The 25659-nt window shown below is 39.2% G+C and overlaps 1 protein-coding gene across 1 annotated transcript in view; it reads left to right on the top strand.

Moving 5' to 3' along the window:
- Positions 1-25659, top strand: part of DOCK3 (dedicator of cytokinesis 3) — a 267364-nt gene that overhangs the window by 129031 nt on the left and 112674 nt on the right. The window contains exons 8-9 of the mRNA XM_053929392.2: positions 4460-4501; positions 5101-5255. Coding sequence (XP_053785367.1) covers positions 4460-4501; positions 5101-5255 — 197 coding nt within the window. The remainder of the gene's footprint in view (positions 1-4459; positions 4502-5100; positions 5256-25659) is intronic.

A 25659-nucleotide genomic window follows, 5' to 3' on the forward strand; every position in this document is an offset into this window, starting at 1 on the left:
GACCAATATTTGTGAGATATTAAGAATATAGTTGAAATGAAATTATAAAACAAATGCAATGATCTTCAACTTCCATAATAAAAGGCCAGTAGAGAAATCTAAAATTGGATAAAGAGAAAGCACTGTAGGTAAGGCATTTAGAAATATTTGGTAAACTTTAGGAAAAAACGCAGTAATGAGCTGAAAGTACTTTATCTTTGGGGCACAGTACAGGGTGAACAGAGGACTGACAATTTATTGCAAGCTTTTTAAGCTTATGTATTTTGAAAATTGTGTTTGTATTACTTTTAATAAGTATGATTGTTACTTTATTTTTATTGTTTATGCTATTACATTTGTCCCAATTCCCCCCCTTCCCCCTCCTCCATCCTGCCCACTCCCTACTTCCATGGTCATTCCCCACACCATTGTTTATGTCCGTGGGTCCTTCATACATGTTCTTTGACTAATCCCTTCACCTTCTTTCAAACAGTCCTCCCCTCTTGCAGCTGTCAATCCATTCCATGATTCTGTGCCTCTGGTTCTACTTTGCTCATTAGGTTATTTTGTTCATTAGATTCCTCTTATAAGTGAGATCATATGGTATTTATCTTTCACCAACTGGCTTATTTCACTTAGCATAATCGTCTCCACGTTAATGTAAAATGTTGGTTTCTCAAAAAGGCCTAAGGGCCCTAGCCAGTGTGGCTCACTTGGTTGGAGCTTCGTCTTGTAAACCAGTTGATTCCTGGTCAGGGCACGTTGATTCCTAGGTTGCAGTTTGGCTCCCTGGTTGGGATGTGTGCGAGAGGTAACCAATCCATGTTCCTCTCCCTCTTTCTCTCCCTCCCTTCCCCTCTCTCTAAAATCAATAATCATGTCCTCAGGTGAGGATTAAAAAAAAAGAGAGAGAGAAATGCCTAAGGTACAAGTTCCTTTTTATTTTATTTCATTTTATGCTGATTTTTCTGTCTTTTTATCCTATGTATTTGGTTTTTATGGAAAGAATTAGATATGATAAAGAAAAACTGATTCTGAGAGTCCATTCTGTAAATTCATTGAAAACCACTTATTTTTATGTTAAGTTGCTTACAGTAAATGCACAGTAAGTGTTTTGGTTAAATCTTGAATTTATAAGTAACTTTCAAAGGAATAACCTTTCAGAACTTTTGTATTAACACTTAAACTTATTACTGGAATGTGAAACTTTCTGATTATATTAATACTCCTTGCCACTTATTTTACAAGAAAACCTTTGTAAATAGGATTATACCTTAAGTTTGCGTTCAGTGCATTTTGTTTCTTATAAAAAATTCAAGCCCTACACAATGTTAAATGATAACGATTGATTAAAATCTCCTTAAATACACAGGTGGATTTTCTATATGACAAGAACCAAAGGAAACCCTAACACTCACTCCTCCGTTCTTGCTTCCACATGATCGCAAGTCTAACTGCACTTTCAACAGTGGAGAATTGGCGCTACCTAAACTAGAAAGCATTTCAAAGGGCAACAATGAAGTATTTGTGTTAATCTTAATTAGCCAGGACTCTTTGGGAAAAGTGAGAACTTGAAGATTACATAATATGAGAGCTTCTAAATCATGGAAGACCTAGCAGAATATTCACATTATAACCTCCTGTACATTGTTACCCTTCTACAATAGCATGTATTGGGAACTGTTAGTCTGTTATGTTGTAGTGCTGATTTATATTTGTAGATCAATGTTTATACTTCCAATTTTGGATTTAAATCAGTCGATTACATTATTTACTAAACAATCAAGCATCATTGGTAATCCTGACGAGATGTCTTGTATTTCCTTGTAACACCCACAATACCTAACACAATTCTCAACATATATGGAGGGAATTAATTGTGTTTTTCAGTTGAATAGCTACAGTTTTTTTTCCCTATATTGGTAGACTTGTGTGGACTAAATAGACCAGAGACTTCCAAGGGCTGACAGTGACTTTTCTGTGGGGGAGAAATTTGGCAGAAGCAGTAAAGTAGTCCATGCATTTTAAATTAATTTATATTTTTGATGTACCTTCCTAGACACGTGGGATATAAGGATGGTTAAGACGGGTATTTTGCTCCCAGAGAGGACAAAGTCTAGAGTTGGTTAGCAAACGTGGAAACATAACAATTACAGCTGTACTACAGGTGGTGATGGCTCTGTGGAGGCAAGTATCAGCTGGCCAGCTGAAGGCTGCCAAAGGCAGGGCAGTGATTTTCCTTGACAGCATCGTGAAAGATACCCCAAAATGCCAGTTTCTGTGCCTTTCTCTGGCCACCATGTGCTGTGCTCTCAGAGGAGGCTGAAAAGTCCTCCTCAATTTTGATGCCTCTGAACTCTAGAATAACATTTGTTATTGTCAGCATGGATGTTTTACACTGAAATTAGCTGTGAACTTCCATATATAATTATAATTGAACATTTATATTTAAGATTGGTAGTCATTTTTAAGAGTTAGTAAATCCACTTCAGAAGAATGACTTAATGCAGTCCCCAAATATAAAATAAAGCAATGGAAAGCATTTTAGGTTAGTAAGTTCCCAGTGGACATGGGTCAATAAACCACAGAAAACTTGATTTTTTGTTTTGAAAGCTTGATTTTGAAGAAGCTTTTTTGTAGCCTCTTTTATATGTGAACTTTTCTTTCATACATACACATTCTAAGTGATGATTTCCCCAGCTGATGGAGGCCTTTTTTTATTATACATTTGTCCTCTGGTATCCACAGGAAATTGGTTCCAGGATCCTATGCAAATACCAGAACATGTGGATGCTCGCGTCCTTTATATAAAATGGCAGAGTATTTGCATATAACCTGTTTTTGCGTATGGCCTACAGCAGGGTATCCCTACACATCACTTCATTATAGTGCTTAGCTTGTGGCAAATTCAATTTTTGCTTTTTGGAACTTTCTGGGATTTTTTCCCCCAAATATCTGAATCTGTGGTTAGTTGAATCCATGAATATAAAACCCATGGATACGGAGGGCCAGCTGTATTTAATATGTATCTTGGGAACATGTAGTCCCATGAATGAATATTAATAGTCAATAATAATTTGCTAATTTAGTTAACGCACATGAATATTTAATGCTTATTTGATTAATATTAATATTTTATTTAATTAATATTAATATTTATAAACATTAATGTTAAATATTAATTTAAGTGCATCTTAATTGCACTTGATATTTAATTGTACTTCAGTTTTATTTAGGGTTCAATATGTGTATTTGGAAAAGAAATGAAATCATTCTACTCGGCCACCATTCCTTGTACCCCTAGGGGTGGAACAGCTCACCAAATGAGTACTGTCTCCCACCTCTAGGGCCCAAAAGGGAGCAGGATAGACACTCTGACTTTTCATTCACCAGGACCAGGGGCCTAATGTTTGTGAGCCCATAATTTTTTCTGATAAGGGTTACTCCTAAATGTGACTGACTTTTCTATAATAACTAATTATGAAGAATACCAATAATAATAAGAAGAATACTGTCCCTGGCCGGGTGGCTCAGTTGGCTAGAGCATCATCCTGATACGCCCTGGTCAGAGCACATAGAAGCATCAACCAATGAATGCATAAATAAGTGGAACAACAAATCGATGTCTGTTTCTCTCCCCTCTCCTTTCCTCTCTTTATAAAATCACATTAAACAAAGAATACTAATTATAAGTAGTAATGATCAACCACTTAACAAATGTAGGTACTATGCTGACTTAATCTGCACAAAATCCAATGAGGTTGAGTTCAGCACAAAATGTTATCCTCAGTTTACAAATGAGTCAAGATTTAAAACCAGGTATCATGACTTAGGTCTCTAATTACTTTGTCATGCTGCTTTCCATTATGAAATTTGAGCCCCATAATAACCCTGTGAGGAAGACAATAAAAGATTTTCTTAATTTTACAGTTGAAGAAAAAAATATCTCTTGGAGAGAGTAAGTGATTTCTCTGAAGTTTCACAACCTACTTGGCGCAGCTGGGATTGGAATCAGTTTCTTCTAACTTCAGCTAGCAGCAAAGGAACAGCACAGAGAGATGTTTAGGAGGGAGCCCCTTTTGTTTAAAAGCTGTACCTCCTCTACTGTGGAGAGCCTGGAAAAGCTGGATCACTCAGCTCAGGGCATGGTACAAACAGTGTATGGAGAGGACAGTGCCAAAGCCAAAATCCAGTAGCAAGTACCACCTGTGACTTGGCTGGTACTCTGAACTAGAGAGGCTTGGGTTTGAGTCCAGACATGGCCTCCATCTTGCTCTGTGAACTTAAGCAAATTGCTTCCTTATACTAACAAAGCCTTAGTTGTGTCCATCAAATACAAATAACATTTATCTTAAGAAGGTTATCAGAACTGAATGAGATCATATATGTAAAAGACATACCAGAATGCCTAGCATACAGAAGATGCTTAATAAAAATTTCCTGCCCAATTGAGTACATTTTTCTTTCTTTCTTTCTATAGCATTTATCTAGCCGGCAGAGTGTACAGCAAAGCACATCCCAGGTAAGCAGTGTAACCAGGCTTCCCGGATTTTCCCCTCAACTCTTTCTTCTACGAGATAACAACACAGGGATGCACCAGGAAATGACACACACCACTGACTCTGATTGTGTGGTGTCTTTCACGTAAGGAGCCCTGACCTTTGAACAAATTTGTCCAGTCTCCACTCCTCTGCAAATTTACGTAAGCACAACTGAAAGAAAGGAGACTGAGAGACTAAAATGAATTAGTCTGGAAGAAAATAAAAACGTCATTTAACAGTGTAAATCACGTTCATTAGGGGCATGACAGGATTTCCAAGAAATGACTTTGAAAGTGGTTCCCTGGAGTATTGAGATGTTTGTGACCTGGTGGAGACTTTGAGTTCTCTTGTAAGTTGGAATGCTGTTCCTCTGTCCCTGTCACTCTCTTTACTTCTCCCAGCTGCATGCTTGTCCATCTCAAACCAAGCATATTGACACGGCATCCTGCTGTTAGAGAAAACACCTCCAGTCTCTCTCTCAGTAGTATCAGGAGAGTTAGTCATTGGGTTTTCATTTCATTTGTGATTAATATAATGAGTAACTAAAATAGAAGCCACTGTCTTTTGCCTTCCTCGTTAGGTAGATACAATGCGCCCACGTCATGGGGAAACCTGTCGGATGCCTGTGCCACATCACTTCTTCCTCAGCCTGAAGAGTTTCACCTACAACACCATTGGGGAAGACACCGATGTCTTTTTCTCCTTGTATGACATGAGAGAAGGCAAGCAGATCAGGTAAAAGTCACTAGAAGGTCTGATGAAGCTGATACTCTGGATTAGGATGGTGTAGGTGAGGTCACAGGCATCTTTGGCCTTCAGAGAAGATAGGTACACAGAGGAGACAAAACAAGATAAAGTAAACTCATCTCATTTAGCTGGGAGTTTTGCCTCAATCCCAGGGTGTTCTGAAGGCATGTGTGATGGCTGGTTTTTTATCCTGTTTCTATTTCCTGATGGAAACTCACATCCCAGTCTTGGCTATCACCACTTCAGGGAGAGAAAGGGATGCATCTATTGCCAGAGAAAATGAGTAGAAGAAACACAGAACAAAGCGAATTCGGCAGAGGGGTCCAGCTCCAGAATGCAGGAAGCCCAAAGCTCTGCCTTACTGTGTGTGGGAGAGAAGGTTCCCAGGGAAACAGGCTGATGTGTCCCGTGGGAGGGCAGCCCCAGCCCTCAGTGCCGTTCAGGCCCTGTGAAGGGGAAAGCATCTGTTAGGCAGAAGGGAAGGTGGGCCTGCCTCTAGCATTCCTCTTTGCCTGGATTGGAGGAGAGGTGCAGAGAGGGGCTGACTTGAATTTTGGTGGAGCAGTGAGCCCCTTAAGAAGGACCAACTGCAGCAGTACTTTCCCCTTGAAAGGGAGGGAGGAGTTAAGGAGACATGCTGGGCTTCTCTTCCTTAAGAGGCCAGCATGGCTCTGATGGGGTGAGGTGACCTTTGTAGCCAACTGGGACTTTTAGGGAGCCCAAACATTTCTCCATAGTTGTCTTGCGGGGCAGAGAGAAAAAAAAATCTTGGAATACTTTTTATTGCTTGCTAACTCCTTGTATTAAGAATATTTTTTGTTTTTTTCTTAATTTTTTTTTCTTACTTAAATTTGAAAACAACTGTTTCTTTTCCAATTGAATGTTACACGTGGGAGATTCTAAAATGGAAGTTATAACAGTACAAAGGAAAGTCAGTGTTGCATGTTCCACAGTGCCACTGATCTCCTCTCTCCCCACCCAAAATAAAGTGCTGTGCTTCCCTTCGGCCTGGAAATAAAAGGATACACTCGTTAAGGAGGGCATGCAGCTGTGTCTTAGCATCAGTGGCTTTTAGTGTGTGCTCCTAGGAAAGCTGTGCTGGAGAAGGCAGTGGTGGCGGTGATGGAAGCTGCCGCTGCAGCACACAGGCGAGATTGCAGGCCGGCGCTGCATGGCTGTGGATTCTGGCTGTTGTGTTTCTACTGCTAGACCAGAGGTTTGTAAACGTTATTAGTATTTATTTTTGAGTCTGTAAGAATTCTTTCTTTAAGCTAAATTTCATGAGAAAGTTTAATATATGAAACAGGAAGTAGAACTACTCCACTGTTGAAGGGAAAGGGGAAATATCCGGCATCTCACTGTGCCTCTGCCCCCACCCAGTACCCTGTGGGACCACAGAGGGTCCATGGGTTGCTGTTTGAGAACCAGAACATACCACGTTGTTGTCCCGAATGCCAGGGACTGTGTCTTCTCTCTCCGCGACCCCAGCACCCCATACGTGTCCGTGCCAGTACATGTGCTGTCAGGCTCCCCTCACAGAGAAGAAACACCCACTGCTCTGATTTGCAGTCCACACAGGGTCATCCATGTGCCACTTGTTTTAAATTGAACTTATTATTGTTCATGATTTAGCCTTAAGAAACAAAACATTTTAAAAGAAGAAATGTAAAGAAACTTGTATAGAGTTGCTGGAAATGTTTTGGTAATTTAAAAATCCCTATATATTGGAAAACTTGGCTACCTTTTATTTGTATAGTAAAACTATAAGGTCATTAGTTGACAATACCATCTACTTTATTTAGTACTAAGAGTGAACTAAAGAGCAGAATTTTAGATCTAGGTTTAATCAATACATTTTCTTTGCATTAGGATTTGTGTAGATGTATAGGCCCTCAAAAATTTTTGAACATTGACCTGGTATTGCTAGAAAGCTATGCCTTCATTATTATAAGGTATTATATTGAGCATATGTTACTTCTCAAAGCAGTTGTCAGAAGTCACAAAAGGTTAGGGATGTATTTCATCACAATATTGACACAGAGCAATCGGTTTAGTTGTTTTTTCTCCTCAAGAGAACTCTTGTCAATCAAGTATTTCTAGCCAAGTCTCCAGTCAAATGGTGCTCGGCTAGTGTTCAGTATTGCCAGGATGCTTTTGCGTCTGAGCCAGAGAAAATGATGTGAGCAGAGGGAGGGGACTAAACAGAAGACCAAGTGTTCCTCTACCTTGTCACTTTGCTGAATCTGCAGGCAAACCTAGAAGCAGAAGGGCTAAAAGGAAGGACCGACTGCAGAACGCACACACACAGTCAGTGCAGCGCCATGCGTCTTGACTGATGAGAGTTAGATGATCTGCAGAGGGAAGGAGCCGCAGCTGGCAGGGCCTTGGTAGCTCTTCTTTGTGTGCAATGTTGTTACTACTCCAAACAGAGTCATAACTGTTTAGCCTTGAAATCCCAGCCTCTGATTAAGACCACTCCTCTGAGTTTTGGGTCCTTATTTCCTTTTTCCTACCAGACCTCTGCTGCTCCTTGTTTTACAGTCATTTGAGTCCTATCACATAACCTAATCATGGGAATAAAAGCCACCATATTTACAGTTCTGGGGATTATGTAAGCCTGGAATTGGGGGAAAAGCTTGAGGGACCATCTCAGAATACTGCCTAAAACAAGGACTACTTCTACATAAGTACATTCTATATATACAAAAAAAGTCAATGAAATATTTTCAGCTTTTACAATCATATGCATAATATAACTTGTATTTCTTGGGAAAAACTGTACATCTATATGAATATAATGTATATGTATTATAATCTTTAGTAATTTTTTAAAAGACTAAAATTTTTAAAAAGAATCTTTGAACTGGCAGATGTTTGAAGTTTTGGTAGTAATTCTTTCTTAAAGTAGCTGCCAGCCATCTTAAGGGAAAGAAAATTATGGCAAATTATAACAAATACTGGTTTTGTTATATGAAAAAAAATAATGCCAATAATTTTCATTTATACTTCTTCCCTTCTTTAAATGGCCAGCTTGGCAGTGTGAAACAAACATCTGCTTTGCTTTTTAGTGATGGTGGGGTAAGAGAAAAACAAAGCTTATAAATGGCCAGAATTTAAAATGTATTTTCTATTTTTTCCTAATATCATGGATTCCCCTTCTATAAAGAACTCATTACCTTTGTTTAAAATATTTTTCTGTATACACATCTATTATGATTGTTAACTATTATCTTAATTTATTTAACAATTACCACATAATTACCTCCTCAAAATAGTACAGTCTTCTTCTAGAATAAAATTTCTGTTATCTGTATTTGGTTCTGTATGGATTCACTTATCTTTTCCATTATATGAATTTCCTATTCACAGGAGGAGTATTATTGCATAACTAACTTACTTCCTCTATACCACTGTGTGCCCGTTAATATGCCTGGTTCTCTCACTGGCCCTTACAAATTTAGCAGAGTGCTCTAAACCCCTAGGGCACTAGAGATTGATTTCATCACTTAACTGGCTTTCCCCAGGGAATGTTGTCTATGCCGGGTTTTTCTGTTAGGCCTTGGGAATGTTAAGTTGCCCTCAAAAACTTCACCACTCTTGATTATCATACAAGAACACTTAGGTTAGCCATCTTTTCACAGATGCTGTGCAAGATAAGCTAAAAAGCCTCATTGCCTGTTCTCCTGGAGTTTACTCAGCATTCAAAATACCCTTGTGTAGAATAAACTTTTCCTTGAAAATCATTTGCTTCCGTAATTGAAGTAGAGGACTCTGCCTGAGAGTCAAGCATTCTACCCAAGTGAGATAGTCTGTCTCTGTGAAAATCTCCGGTGCCCTTGGAGAGAAATTTTCTTTTAAAATGATGAGTGAGAACATTGTTTATTAAGTCAAACAGTTTTGCTTCCCTCCACAAAAGAGGTCATGTTTTACAATGCACCTGGAGCTCATCTGCAAGAGCTCAGGCAGCTGGTGTGGTGGCCCTGCAGTTCATTCCTTCTACTCAGGGCCCATGGCATTGTCTAGCCTGTCTTCCCCAGTGGGCTGGGACACAGACTCCAGTCCACTCCCCAGCAGTCCCCCAAGGGTGTTCTGAGACCCAGCAGGAATAAGAAGAGCTAGAATCCTGGCTCTGGTGACTGTTGACCCTTGAACAACATGGGTTTTAACCATCTGAGTCCTCTTACATGTTTATTTTTTTCAGTAAGTATACATTTGGCACTCCAGACTCCTGGGTTTCACATCCATGGATTCAGCCAACCATAGATCACAAAGAGAATTTTTGACTTAACTGTTGGGAATCTGCAGATGAAGAGGGCTGACTGTATGCATTGTTCTGCGCCATTTCGTATAAAATACTTAGGCCTCTGCCGATTTGGGTATCCATGGTGGAGGAGGGTCCTAGAACCACTCCCCCACGGATGCTGAGATTCAGCTATAGTTAAGTTTTAGGGGAGTCAGAAGTTATATGCGGATTCTTGTCCAGACAGGGTTGAGGGGTGTCAGTGCACCTAATCCCCACATCGTTTAAGAGTCAACTGTATTTCATTCCAGTGGCCAAGCCAACTCAACATACTTCTACATATATGCCCAAAGCATCAGATCATGCTCAGAAACATTAGAGGGGAAATCTGCTAAGGGATAGATAGGCAAAGGGAAACTTTCGCTTTAGATAGTACTTTGGCCTGTGGTTAGTACTTAGCCTGTGTTTTTTTCGTCTGAGAATAAGGTCAGAAATTGCCCTCCTGTGTACACCATCTCTCATTATGTGCTGATTCTAGATGTCAAGCTGGAGAAATTTTTTTAATACAGTATCCTACAAAGTCTGCATAAAAAGGGTAAAAGAAATGATCAGGTTCTTTGAGTTCTTTGTTTATAAGAAATTTGTCTTCTGCTCTGTCTGGACCATAACATATAGTACAAAATAGAATAGAGTGAGCAAGGCTCCTGACATAAGTTCAGAAAAACCCTCTGCCTGGAGCAGAATGTGAAGAATTAGGGTCACAGAGGTTGAAGTTACAGTAGATTGGTATAATCATTTATTTATGAGTCAGATGTGTTTCTACAGTTACAGAGGCTCTAGAGACATAGAGGTGAATAAAACACACAAAAATTCCTACCTTCATGAAGCTTATATTTCCTCACAAATGAGGCATTAGTTTTCTGCCTTCACAAAACAGTGTAGAACATCTGCCTGGCTTTAGATCTGGAGTTATTAGAGATCACCTCAAGACAGAGGAAGACTTTTAAAACTGAATCTTTAAATTCTCACATGGAAGTGGGAAAACACTGGGTACTGCATTCCGTCAGTGTATCAATCAGTGCGTCAGGATTTTTGTTGGAAAGGATGTGCTGTGTGCCACTTGAAAGCAAAGAATGGAGACTCATGGGAGAGAATGGAGAACTGAGCAGTGTGGATGTGTAGGCGTGGAGTCCATGGAGCACGCTATGAGGCTGTTGTTAGGATGACTAGAAACCAGGCACAAGGAAGAAAAGAAATAGCACAAATGAAAGAAAGCTCTAGGCTAATCCATTGCAGTGCAGGGAACCAGGAATGTCCACAGTTGTCACTTGTTAGACAGAGGCACATGGTGTGAGGGAAATGGAAGTTTAGAATTTCAAATACAAAATGTATACAGCAATGAGTTTTAAAAAGTCAGTTCTCTGGTAGAAAACAGTGGGGAATATTTTGTTGCAATATGACTGCATAAACTTACTTTGACTTAATATGGCATCTAGAGATGTGGCTGCTACTTTCTAAGGGGAAACTCCAAATAGCTTTCCTTTTGAGCATATTTAGAAGACAGACTTATGTGGAAATAGACTTAGCTAGTTGTTTACCTTGAACTCAGTTAATTATTACTGTTATAAATATCCCCCCTACCCCTTCTTGCCAGGAAGCCATAATACATGTTGACTTAAAAATGTTTAGCCCTGTAGAGAATTTTTATAAGAATTTATTGGAGTCAAAATTGACAATTGCTGGAAAGCAATATATCAAATGCTCCTGAAAATAACACTTTTGCAGTTTCTTTTATGCATTTGGAATTAGGGAGGGAATGCAAGGAAGATTACATGGAGGTGGAAGAAAGCAAGGCAGGGACTGGTACAGGATAGTTAACAAGATTATGAGCTTTCTTGATGGTAAGGCTTATTTCAAAGGTGTGTTAACTTAGATGCACAAAAACAATAGGCAGAGCTTGCCTAAGACAAAGATAAACATTACTAAAAAAGTTGTATGTCTCAGCCATGACAACCCACCATGATTGCCCAGTTAGGAATTTATGATCAGATCACTCTGGGGGGATTACTTTCCATCACTGGATGTATCAGTTTTATCACAGAACCCCTTTTTTGTCCATATATACTTTACACAGATTCTTCAGATCAGAGTTGTAAAACTCTCTATTAAATACTGACATAATTGTTGCCCTTAAGTGTTGAACCTAAACACATATTATGATAGTCTTTATTTTCAAGGCTTTTAATGGAAAAGAGAAATATTTCAGTATGAAGACAGAATAGAGAAATGTACTAAACCAGTGGCAGTGGAGGCCCAGGGACTGGAGCCTGGGCTGGAATGGAGCTGTAGAGTGAAGAGGGGGAGTTGCTTGTACAGGAGAAGGGAATGGATCAGAGCTGAGACATTCCAGTGTCTGAAAAATTGAAAGCAAAGTTACAGCTTATAGGTTGCACAGGAAAACAAGTCTTACAATCATTCTTTGTTTATTGGACAAAAGTTATATTATCTGATGATTACCTTTATTAGACTTAGCTCTGAAATTTTGTGGAGTGACTGTTGAGTATATGTTGAGGCCATTAACCACAGGAGGGAATATAGGAGTAGACAGATTTAAGAGAACTGGTTTTAGACTGATAATTTTATTTTAATCCTCGCCTGAGGATATGTTTATTGATTTGAGAGAGAGAGAAACATTGACCTGCTGCCTTCTGAATGTGCCCGAACCAGAGATCGAACCTGCAACCTAGGTGTGTGCCCTGACCAGGAATTGAACCCACAACCTTACGGTGTTCAGAATGATGCTCCAACCAACTGAGTCACCCATCCAGGACTTGACCAGTAATTTTTAACTATGGCTGCACTTTAGAATTAAAGCTCCTAATGCTGAGGCCACTCCTGAGATTAATCAAATCCAGAGGTATCAGGTGATTCCAATGTGTAGGGAAAGTTAAAAACTACTACCTGGGACAGCTGAGTTTAAGGAATCAGTTGGATTTTTCTTAAATTTCTTTTTTTCTATTTCAGTGACAGTTGACATATTATATTAGTTTTGGGTGTACAACATAGTGATGGAACATTTTATATAATTTATAAAATGATCACCCTGATAAATCTAATACTGATCTGACACTATACATAGTTATTAGAATATTATGAACTATATTCCCTATGCTGTACTTTACATCCCCATGACTATTTTTTATAACTGCTGATTTGTACTTCTTAATGCCTTCACCTGTTTAGGAATTCAGAATCTGTTGGATTTTGGGTGGAGCTACTGAAATGAAAAGCCCGCAGTTGTGCTGCCTGTCACCTCCCAGACCCAAAAAGGAGAGACAGGGATTGAATCTATGTGGGCGCTTTATTCAGATGGTCGGTGATTTGACAAGATGGCAGGTCTGTACCCTAACAGACTGTCTCAAATTCCATTTTAAATCGACCCTTTTTATAAGGAGAAGAAAAGTATAAGTGAGGAGATTAGAATTCAGGAGGAAAGCTACTCAGATAAAAAGCAGCAGCATTCTTTCGTCTGGGCCTGGGGAGGTGGTCTTTATCTGTGTTCTGGGTGGTGGACATCTTACTCCAGAGCACCATGGCTCAGATACCATCTTGATTGATTGCAGTTTTCCTGAGGCACAAAGGTGGAACTGCTTAGGGTCTCCCGGGGCCAAAGTGGGTCATACCTTCAGTTCCTAAAACAATAGCTTTTTATATACATTGATTACTAAGCTTATTAGCTATTACCTGAAACTAAAATTTTTCCAACTTTGAGTCCCCCATCACTACTACATTCAGAAGGCAGTAGGAGGGTGTTAGAAATAATTTGTTAGTAATATAGTTACAGCACTGATTTGAAAATTACTTACTTTTTATAAAATGGAGTGGATTTGCAGTTATATTTCTCTTGTTAATTTATTCAATACTCATTGTACACCTATCATGTATAAGACATTTTAGGCATCAGGGATCTAGCACAAAACAAGACAGAAAATCCCTCCCCTCTTGTACTTTACATTCTAGAGGAGGAAACAGACAATAAGTAAATACATACTATAAATCCTGGAAGGTATAGATACTTTGAAGAAAATGAAGCAATTAAGAATTGCAAAAATTGTGATAGGAGAACTCAACAGTTAAAGATTTTAACTGCAGGTATAGTTGGTAAGCTTAAGTGATTAATGCAGGTGGAAAGCTCTTATTCCAGGAACTAGAATGCATGATTTAGGTGACTCCAGGAGGTGACAAGCAATTCAACCTTTGTACCCTAAGGGGGTCTGGAAGCAATGGGGGTGGTATCTGTGGAGATGGTGTCTGAGCCATTGTGTTCCAGGGAGGGAACTTCCTTGAGGCAGACAAAGAATTGTTAATCAGCAGATAAAGGAATAATAGGAAAATCTCTGCCAGTGTCTACCTATTATCTAATTAACCTTTATTCCAAAACCCTTACCTACATTTTCTCCTTATAAAAAGGTCAGGTTAAGGTGAGATGTTAAGATGGTTTTTAGGGTACATAACTCACTGTCTTCTGAGATGATCAGCATCTGAATAAAGTGCCCATAAAGATTCGATCCTTGTCTCTGCTTGTTGGTTCTGGTAGCAAGAGGCAGCATGAACACTGACTTAGGACATGGCACTGTTTTTTTAAGGTGCTTATTAGGAAAGAACCCTCTAAAGAGATTGCACTGACTCCAAAGGTTATTAAATCATTGACCCCCAATAAGTCCCCTTAATTTCTGAACTCAAGAGCCTTTCTCAATCATAGACTTCTAAAATACTCCATAGCACACTTGTATTGGCCCCCATATGCTGTTACTAGAAACTTTACAAATCACTGAAACTCTTAAGCTTCTCAAACATTTATCCACATACCCGGATCACTAACCCTCCTGGACTCAAGAGTAGCTCATAACATCTCTACATCTGCAAATCAGACAGACTCCTAGCAATGGGACATTCAAGCACCGCAGGACCCCAGTAAATTACCGGGCCCACACAGACACTGCTGTATATAGTATATACATATTTTTTATGTACATACTATACACATTATTAAAGAGATGTATTAATACGCCTGTTAATTCCTCACACCCAACAGTGATACTTAGCTTTGCTTCCTAGTTTGCAGTACTCAGTAGGCCCAAACATCAGTGTTTTATATGCTTTTGTTGGGCTTCTGAAAGACAGGAAGGGCAAATAAAGGTCAGTTGTCACTGCAAAGATTCTTCTCACTGCAGAGGCCCTTCTTTTGCTGGGCACCTTCCTGAGACCTCAGGTGACAGGATTTCTGTTAGTTTTTCCTAGGAGGCAGGACAGTAGAGGGACTCCATCAAGCTAAGATGCCATCGGAGCCCTGTGGCCTCAGCAGGCACATTCAGAATGTTCATTTATTGCTGTGAAGCCCTTGAGAGCCTTTAAAGCAGGACAAAGCTGTGTGCGTACTGACAGGAACCTTCTTGGGGGAAACTGCCCCTTCAGTGCTTCTCGTTTGCTCTCAGCTGCCTTGGTATTTTAATTGCATTACCCTTATAAACATAAAGTCATTAGAAGTCAAGAAGACTTTATTAAGTAAGGTTTATTTTCATTTAGTATGTCTCTATATAAACTGTAAGTCTCTGTGTTGATTCTTTGAGAGCTGCGGTAACGTAGGGGGTACAGTCCCTGTTCCTTCACAGATGAGGACTTGACCTGAAGTATGTGTTGAAGAGCCAGGGACAGCCCCTAGTGGTCATTCACCGCAGGGACTCATGGATCTGAGCCTACATGCACAGTTGTGCTCATGGCTGAAATTTATTGCAGTGACATAGGATATACAGCCAGGTCATATAAGAGAAGGACACAGACAATCTGGAGGAATCTATACGCAGGCTTCCTTGTGCCTTCTCCTTTGCATGAGTTTCCAATTTTATTTAAATTTAATTATAAATGCAAATAGCTAGTGGCACCATATTGTATAGCACAGCACAGAACCTGGTAGGCTGAGTGATGTGGTAAACTGGTTGTGCAGAGCCATGACCAAAAGGGTAGACTGAGTCTATGGGCATAGGACATCAGTCAAGAGAAGGGAAAGACATGAAGAAAAGAGGAAAATTAAGAATGAGAGAGTCCTTTGTAGTCTCAAATGTATCCATTTGTGCACATGTATAAGTATTTAATATGTAGAGACATGTAACTATTTTCAAATTGGTTTATTTCTCTTTGACCAATATTGTATCTTATTCTCACTATTTAAGTATACATCATGAAAGACAATTGAAATGAGTACAGGCTTGGGAGAATTCAGACTTGAGTTCAAATTTTGTCTTTATACCTTACTAGCTATGTTGAATGTAGTATTGTTTATAAAATATGACCAGTTTTCCATATTAAATGAAGGTAAAAAAGAATTTGATACAGTGCGGTGAACATTGTTCCTATATTTTGAACTTTAAAAAAAAGAGTTCTTAAGTACTTTCAAAGTTTTGGTACTTAGGAAATATTTATTTGCTTTTGGCGTAAGGAGGGAGAAAGAGTGGAAGAGAAACATCAGTCAGTTGCCTCTTGTACATGCCCTAACTGGGAATTGGGCCCAATAATGCAGGCATGTGCCCTGACTGGGAGTCGAACTGGCGAACTTTTGCTTTGTGGGACAAATCTCAACCAACTGAGCCACGCCGGTCATGGCTTTATTTGCTTTTATTGCTTGAGATTATTCCCGAGTTTCTCAGTCTTATACTTTAAAAGCCTAGAAAATAATCTAGTAAAATGTCTGGCATATTTAAATATTTATTTGGCTTTCAGGTTGGCTGAGTTTTCTAGCTTCCATTCAGGAAACAATTAAGATTTTTGTGTTTTTCCTCTCTATGTTTATTTTGGTTTCTATAAGCTCTGCTATTCCCATTAGGAATCCCTCATGACATATAACATTACACAGGAAGACTTTGCCTCTTTGAGGCATCAAAACAGTAGTACAAATAGTAACAAGAACAAGTTAGTGAATATAAAGAGTGTGTATTCTGGTATCCTTAGAGGACTTACGTAGTTACAACAGGCCAGATCTGTAGGAGTACTTGTGTGTGTGTGTGTGTTGTATGATAGTCCAGGGAAAACCTTAGACAAATAATCATGATTTTCCTTCCATCTGTGAATAAATATTCCTCTTACTTTCTATCATGCCTAAGAGAAAAGATGTATAGTGAATAAAGGAATGAAATTAAAAAGAACAAAAATGTTCACATTTTGAACAAAGAACTGGGAAGCACAGAACAAAGGTTACCCACATAAGTGTATGGTGAGGGAGGGGAACAAGCCCAGGAAGGTCCTCTTCTCACTGCAAACTGGGAGAAGGTTCCCAGTTTCCCATAGGAGGTGCTGCGCGAGGAAGTGCCGGTAAGCTCTGACGTGCAGCACACATGTTGGCAGTTGCTGTTCTGTTCAGAACCTCGGTTTTTGTTCCATTTTCACTCTGCCATGTAGAAGTTCCAAGGCCTAACTGTGAAGACTGGAAAGTCTTATGCATTGAATTCCTGGAGAATGATGTGTGCTCATTCAAAGGTGGTTTTATGTGTAGTCAGATCCTACTAGTGAAAGAGTGAATTTTTAAGGCCATCTTTTTTCAGTTATTAGAATACCCATTAGGAAATGCCACTGTTGGATTATGTTGGGTATGATCTTTCATAAAAGACACTTACTTTTCCATATTATTACTATTGCAAAGGCAGTATTTTTATATGAGGTTTAGAAAGCAAGCACACTTGAGCATTTGTGTAAATCTTTCCTCTTCTCATAGTAAATAAATTGGAAAACATTAGATCAAGTTATCAGTCATTTGCTCTTAAATGCTTTATTTTTCTGCAGTAGTGCTTGGTCATATATTTAAGTACAGTTAAATAAATTAAGAAGTAGCATTCTATGCATTTGATGAAAGAGTTCTTAGCTAAATAGATTTTTTTCCAACTTTCGTTCATTTATCGATTTTTTTCATTTCTTACAGAACCACTAGATTACTCTTGGGAAGTTGCAAGGGACCCATCTACAAAGGGTGCACTTGTCCACACCAGACTAAAGAGCTGTTGCTGAATACAGAGAAGCAATTTGCTATTTTGACCTTCTGGGTTTTTTTGCCTTCAAGGGCTTCATGATTAGTTTCTATAGTATTTCAGACTGCTTGATCCTGAGCTGAGAAGTATGAAAATGTGGCACCTCTTTAGTCCCCACAGGTGTGACTAGCAAAACACATGGAAGGCAGGGTTAACCCCCCACCCCCCAACTTCCTGACATGGATGTACACCTTCCTTAGAACCACTATCACTTGAGTATTGTTGGGCACGGCAAAGGTGAAGGGATTCGGCATTGTGCGGTCCTGTCGGCAGAGCCTTACCCCTCACTTCACCCCACTTACTCATCCATGTGCTTTTTATTGCTGGAATTGAGAGCCTGATCCTGGGTGAGAGCCGAAGTCATTAGAGTAAAAACAACGGTAGTTCCCCTGTAACTGATCATTAAACTACCATTTAGTTCATTTTCGTGAGAAGTACATGATTTCTAAAGGCCCTATAGGGGCTGCATAATTATAAAAATGCTATTATAACTATATTTGAGAATATGTAATAACAATTTTACTTATGTGTCTCTTTTACTTTAGAGAAAATGAAAAGAATCTGTTTTTGGGGGGTAGTTTGTCAGTCAAGAGTCTATGCTTGTTACAAATTAGACAAAGCATTGCTTCATCATCTCTGTCTCCTGCATGGGGGTGCCATGAACTTTGAAGAGGCTAGGTGCTGCCAGCAGAGCTGGAGTGGGGGCTTGGCACACACTCTGTAATCAGAAGGGCCAGGTCCCCATGTGGGTCCTAGAGCCCCTGGGGCCAGCTGGGATTCCTTTATGCAGCACCCCTCTGAGCAAATGCAGACACTCATCCTGCATCTCTCGCAAGATATGGTTTGCAGCATTTTCCAGATATATTTGCCCATGGAAACTTTCTGCCCCTTCCCCCACCACACACTTTTCTTTCAATCTCACTTCATAAGATGAAACACAGATAAAGCATGGGCTGGGAAGTCAAACAGATTGAGATTAGAATTCCAATTTTACCATTTTCTGTGCTTTCTGATCTTGAGCCAGGAACTTAGCCCCTCTGATTCTCAGTTTTTTTCAGAGGTTTAAGTGCAATTAGGCAAGAAAAGAAACACTTTTTAAAACAATGCCCAGTGCACAGAAGATGCTCATTTAGTGGCTGCCATTGCTGCTGCTCTCCCACCTTGACCTTTCCCTGGGCTTCTGCTATGATGTGGGCTCTCAGCTGCCTATTTTCTGTTTACCTACATACCCCACAGAGACCTCAAAGTCAGCATGCACATCTGAACTACCTCCCTCCTTTGTGTCTTCTCTTGGTGCTACTGCATCCGATCAGCTTCTAAACCTGCTCAGCTCTGTCTCCTGAATATATCTCGCATCGATTCGTGTCTCTTCAGTCTCCAATCTGCATCATAGCATCCCAGGGCTACTCCAGTAGTCTTTGGAGTATTTTTTGTGTTACCAACCTGCCTTCCATGCTGCAGCCCAAGTGATCATTCCAAAGACTTATGAGTCAACACTGCTTCTCATAGCCTCTCTGAGGCCCATAATGGAGTTTTCCAAACTTGTTAATCCTAACAACCAACTGAAACCTTTTCTAAAGTACAAATTTTTGGTCTCCCTCCAAGATTCTCTCCTTTGGAGGTTCTTATCCAGAACTGGGATGCAGCCAAGAATCAGCATTTTAATAAGTTGCCAGGTACTCCCGAGGATAGCCCCTTTGACTACTGCCCAGCACTCCAGTGCCCTCCTACTCACGCTCCCAGCTCTCCCACCATAAAGCTGCCTCATACGTCAGAGTCTGCCCTTGGTGCACCCTCCTCCTGGAACCCCCTTCTCTCAATCTCAACCTCTCTCTTACCAAATGCTGCAAGCCTGGCAGTATTGCCAGAATTGGTTCTCTCTCCTTAGACAGTCTGTCCTAATCCTGGTAGAGCTTGTCAACCCCTTTCCATGGAATTAGAGAATTTTTACATTGTGCTGCAATTTTGGGGTTCTGTGTGTCTCTCTCCCAATAGACTGAGAACCTTGAGGATCGGGACCATTTCATTTCTGTATTCCCAGCTTCTAGCTCAGTTCCTGGAACATGGTAGGAGTTTATGAATGCTTGTTGAACGAATGAAAAGGAAAGAGGAAGGCTGGCAAACCTCTGAATTGTACTAGTAGTTATGAAAGTGTTCTTCAGAGCCTTGAAGTATCCCAGGGTTGGTGGTTAGGTGGTTGGTGGCCTAGGTAGGGTGGATTCCTACCCTTGCCTTCCTCCCTTCACTTCTGATTCAACCAAAGTAGCTGTTTTAAATTTTTATATGTTGGTGAACAGTGAAAGGTTTTGTTGAAAATAAGAGGAAAGCTGATACTAGAAATGAAATTGAAAATCACAGCACTAATTTGCCTTTATGAAACCCCTTTATGCATTTCTGCACTTCCTGCTTTAGAATGAAATGGGAAAACTTGAAGAACTTGAGAAATAAAGTCAAGTGATCTAAATTGGAAAATGAATCTATGAGGAAATATTAGAGATTTCCTAATCTATTGGGTTGTACCATGTAGTATGGCCTTGGGGCTACTTGCCTGTTTTAGGAACCTGGAAGGTTGTCATGAGAGAGAAGCTGAGTAGCTGGCATCTATCTCTACAGAGGACCAAGTGAGAAACCTGAGAGTAAATTGCAAAAGTTGAGAGAATTCCTCTGAATTTATTGAGGAGTGTGCTTGTGTTTCTAAAACAGAGTCTTCAGAAAATACCCTCCCTGAGGATTAGAGACTCCATCTCTGTCTCAGTGCCTGGCATAGGCTGCCACCACACAGGAGGTCACTGAACATTAGCATCAGGGGAGAAATGTGTGGAGTGTATGAATTAGAACTCTCAGAAGAGCAAGTGACTTTAAAATTAAGGCACTGTTAGACTTGTTGCAAATTCCAATTAGTGGAATTCAGTTGTGCGAACTTGCTCAATAATATGAAACTAATGTAACGTCACATACTGTTCGTGCATAGCTTGTCATAAGGACAACTAAGTGTAGAGCAGTTCTCTTATAACATTGCTTATTGAAGACTAAGAATTTTTTCTCTTGAAGGAGGTAGGATTTTCTCATCCAGATTAAGAGGAAAACTGACATGTTGCCCGCATATAGAGGTGTGAATGTTTATAAACTCTCATGAATGAATTTTACTCTCTAGGCCACAGTTTTTTTCACACCTTTGGGAAACAGGAGTAGTTGCTGTAGTTCTAGGTGGCAAATAGATTCAACCAGCAGCTATCGAACTGCATTCATACAGACTCCATTGCCTTACATAAAAGTGTATTGTGGGGTCAAATATCACCTGTCCTGTTGGTACTTAAAGACATAACATGTTAAGCTCTTGAGCAGTCCTAGAGGATAGAAACTGGTCTGTGTTTAGGAAAATACTTCCTAGCAATATTTAACTATTTTTTTTAGAATAGCTATCGCCAAATCAGGAAACATCATATAAATATTGGCCTTCAAAGAGTTTGAATGTTAATAGAAAGCATCATTTATTTATCATACACATTGGAGAAGCTAGCAAAACAGGAAATAATTATATGTGTATCTACAATATTTTTTGGACTATAAGATGCACTTTTCCCCCCTCAAATTTGGGAGGGAAAGGGGGGTACATCTTATAGTCCAAATGTAGCTTACCTGGCTTGCTGAGGGAGGGGGCGGTGGTGGAGCAGGGTTTTTTTCCCCTATTTTCCTCCTTTAAAACCTAAGTGCATCTTACAGTCCGAAAAATATGGTAATGCCCTTTGAAATTAAAAAAAAAAGTTATTTTGGATGTTTTACAAATTGTGAAGAAGGTCAGGTGAAACCAGAAGCATGAAGGACTCTAGGAAATGTGAAGCTCAGGTGGACACTGTGAGAACTGCCTTAGCAGCCTCCTTTTACTGTCAAGGAGAAAGAGAAAAGTTCTTGGGTTCTGATAGGGCCAATAACTCTGTCCACCCAAAATTCTTATCCTTTTGTCTTTGGACGGAGCTTGATGCAGCCACTCCAAATTGCGCCTGTCTCTGTGGTTATCTAACAGCTCCAAACAGGGACTCGACTGCTGGCTGTTCTGCCATCACCAGTGTGTGGCCCCTTGGTGGCCCTGGGGGTGGTCTCCATTCCGGGCTTTGGAAAGGGGAAAGAGGACCAGCACACACGTGTAAGAGGTGTTTGGGGCTAAGCCTGGAAGTGGCCCACCTCGCTCCCATCAACATTTCGATGTCTAGAACAGTCATAAGGTCACACTCAACTTCAAGGGAGGCTGAGAAGTGTAGTCTATCTGGCTGCTCAAGAAGAAATGGAGAACACAGATTTTAATGAGCAGATGGGGAACTCTCTGCCACAACATGCTTGATGCATCTCAGTCCCTGGTCGCCAAGTTAGAAGGTTTACTTGTATTGGCCATCTTGTTTGCTCCCTGGTGGCTCATCAGTGTTTCTGCATAGCCCAATGGTGATGCTACCCATTAGTACCGGTGACTTTCATCACCAAATTTCCATAGAGCTGATCTTCAGGGAATTTCCACTTTCATTCATTCAACATTTATTAAGCACCAAGGCTCTTGAATGTACTAGAAATATAGCAGTGAACAGGGGTCCCCTTGTATTTAGGGAGTGTATTCTCTCATGTAAGAGAAAGACAATAAACAAAGAATAATGGGTTTGTGCCAAGTGCTGTAAAGAAGAAAGAGAGGGTAATGGGGAGAGAAGAAGTGTTGCTTTTTCTGACATCTCAAAGTTGGCTTCTCTGGGAAACTGGCATGTGAGCTAAACCACAGGGGCTGAAAGGAACAGCATTTCAGGCAAAGATAACAGCACATGCAAAGGTCCTAAGGCAGTAGGAGTGTGGCTTGTTCAAGAAACTTGTATCAAGGAGACCAGGGTGTGTGGAGAGTAGTACACAAGAAAGGCTCGAAGGGGTGTATCAAATGTTCTACACAGGGCCTTGCAGATCTACAAGGTCTGATTTTCATTTTATCAGTAAGACTAAGCCCTGAACAGGTTAGTTGTAGTTTGTTTTTTGCAACAACTTTATGAGGCCTAATTCACATACCATAGAATTCATTATTTAAAAGGCACAATTCAGAGACTTTTAGTATGTTGGTGTTGTATAACAATTATCACACTTCCAGAACATTTCATCACCCCCAAAAGAAAGTTCATACCCTTTAGAAGTCACCTCATTTTCCCCCCAAACACCCAGCCCTAGGCAACTACTAAATCTATTTTCTTCTCTATAGATTTGCCTATTGTGGACATTACATAGACATGGGATTTTACAAAATGTGGTCTTTTTGTGACTGGCTTCTATCACTCAGCATAATGTTTTAGAGGCTCATCTGCACCGTAGCATGTATCAGTGCAACATGCCTTTTGTGACTTCTCATAGTCCATTGTATGGATAGACCTACCACGTTTCATTTATCCATTCATTTCTTGATGGATATTTTGGTTGTTTTTACCTTTTGGCTATTATTAATAATACTGCTATGAACATTCGTGTAGTTTTTATGTGGCCATATATTTTCATCTCTTGTATATATACTTAGGAGAATTGCTGGATCATATGTTAAACTATGTTTAATCTTTTGAGGAACCGCCAGACTGTTTCTAAAGTGGCCGCACCATTCTGCATCTCCACCAGCAGTGTTATTATGGTTCCAGTTTCTCCATCTCCTTGTCGACATGTCATCACCTGTCTTTCTGATGAAAGTCAACCTAGTAGAAATGAAGTAGTACCTCCATTGTGGTTTTGATTTGCATTTTCTTAACAACTAATAATGTTAAACATCTTTTAAGGTCCTCATTGGCCATTTGTTTATCTTCTTTGGAGAAATGTCTATTTCAGAAATGTCTATTCCTTTATAATTGAGTTGTAAGAGTTCCTTATATAGTCTGGATACAAGGTTCTTATCAGATCTATTATTTGCAAGTATATTCTCACATTCTGTAGCTTGTCTTTCGCTTTCATGATGGTGTCCTTTGAAGCCAAAAGTTTTAAATTTTGATGAAGTCCAGGTTATCTATTTTTTCATTGATTGCTAATGCTATAAATGTCCTCCTAAGAAACCATTACATAATCCAAGGTAATGAAGATTTATACTTATATTTTCTTCTTAGAGTTCTGTAGTTTTCACTCATGCATTTACATCTTCGTTGAAGTTTTTTGCCTTTATGAATAAAGCTGCTATAAACATTCACATACAGGTGTTTGTGTGTATGTGTTTTTTATTTCTCATGAGTAAATGCCTAGGAGTAGAATTGTTGGGTCATATAGTCAGTGTTCGTTTGTTTAACTTTATAAGAAATAGTCAGGCTATTTTCCAAAGTGGCTATACTATTTTGCGTTCTGCATAACAGTTTATGAGAGTGCTGGTTGACCTCATTCTTACCATCTGTTGGTATACTTAATCTTTAATGTTAGTCAGTCTAGTAGGTATGTAGTGGTATCTCACTGTGCTTTTAATTTTCATTTCTCTAATGACTAATGATGTTTTCTTGAGCTTATTTGCCATTTCTGTATATTTCTTGGTGAAAGTTTTGTTTAGATCTTTTATTTTATTAAACTTATTGAGTTCTGAGATATCTTATATTTTAATCTAAATTCAGTACTTTCTTAGATGAATGTAAATATTTTCTTTCAGTCTATACTTATCTTTCATTTTCTCAGCACTTTCAGAGAGAACATAGTTTTAATTTGATAAAGTCCAATTTATCATTTTGTTGTGATTTATGATGTTTGCTTAATAATCCAAGATCACAAAGATTTTTTTATTGTGTGCTAAATATGGAAATGCAGTTGTGAACAAGATACAAAGGTACTTGTCTTCATTTTTTGCCTGTGTTTTCTTCGAGTTTTAGCTTTTATATTTAAGTCTGTGATCCATTCAAGTTAATTTTTTGTAGGCAAGGATCGAGGTTCAGTTTTTTTAATGGATTTTAATGGAATCTGTTCATAATAGTTTCTTACAATCCTTTGTATTTCTTTGGTATCAGTTGTTATTTTTCCTCTTTTATTTCTGATTGTATTTATTTGGATCTTCTCTCATTTTTCTTAATGAGTCTGATTAGATGTTTATCAATGTTGTTTATCTTTTCAGAGAACCAGCTCTTGGATTCATTGATCTTTTGTATCATTTTTTTAAAACTTTATTTTGTTTATTTCTCCTCTGATCTTTATTATTTCCTTCCTTCGACTCACTTTACAGTTTGTTTGTTGTTCCTTTTCAAGTTCCTTTAAGTGTAAAGTTAGATTGTTTATTTGAGCTTTTTTTTGTTTTTTGAAATAGGCCTGTAATGCTATGAATTTTCCTCTTAGGATTGCTTTTCTTGTGTCCCACAGATTTTTGAATTGTTGTTTTCTCACTTTCATTTGTTTCAAGGTATTTTTTGATTTCTTCCTTGATCTTGTTGGCCCATTCATTGTTTAATAACATGTTATTTAGCTTCCATGTCTTTGTGTGTTTTTCGGTGGTCTTCTTATGATTGATTTCTAGTTTCATAGCATTGTGGTCAGAAAAGAAGCTTGATATGATTTCAGTGTTCTTAAATTTACTGAGACTTGTTTTGTGTCCTAACATGTGGCCTATCCTAAAAAACATTCCATGTGCACATGAAAGTATGTACATTCTGCTGTTTTGGGTTGAAATGCTCTAAAGATATCAATTAAATCCATTTGATCTAGTGTGTCATGTAAGGCTGCTGTCTCCTTGTTGATTTTCTGCCTGGAAGATCCATCCATTGAAGTCAGTGGGGTGTTAAAATCCCTGGCTATGGCTGTCTTTCTGTCAATCTCTCCCTTTATGTCCATCAAGATTTGCTTTACATATTTAGGAGCTCCTATGGTAGGTGCATAAATGTTTACTGGGGTTATATCCTGTGTTGGATTGTTCCCTTTATCGTTATGTAGTGTCCTTCTTTGTCTCTTACTATAGCCTTGATTTTAAAGTCTATTGTTGAATGTAAGTATTGCTATCCCAGCTTTATTTTTCCTTTCTATTTGAGTGAAGTATCTTTCTCCATCCCTTTACTTTTAGTCTGTGTGTATCTTTTGATCTGAGAGGGGTCTCTTGGAGACAGTATATATATATATG

This window comes from Desmodus rotundus, chromosome 8, assembly GCF_022682495.2.
Source record: "Desmodus rotundus isolate HL8 chromosome 8, HLdesRot8A.1, whole genome shotgun sequence".
NCBI classification, from domain to species: domain Eukaryota; kingdom Metazoa; phylum Chordata; class Mammalia; order Chiroptera; family Phyllostomidae; genus Desmodus; species Desmodus rotundus.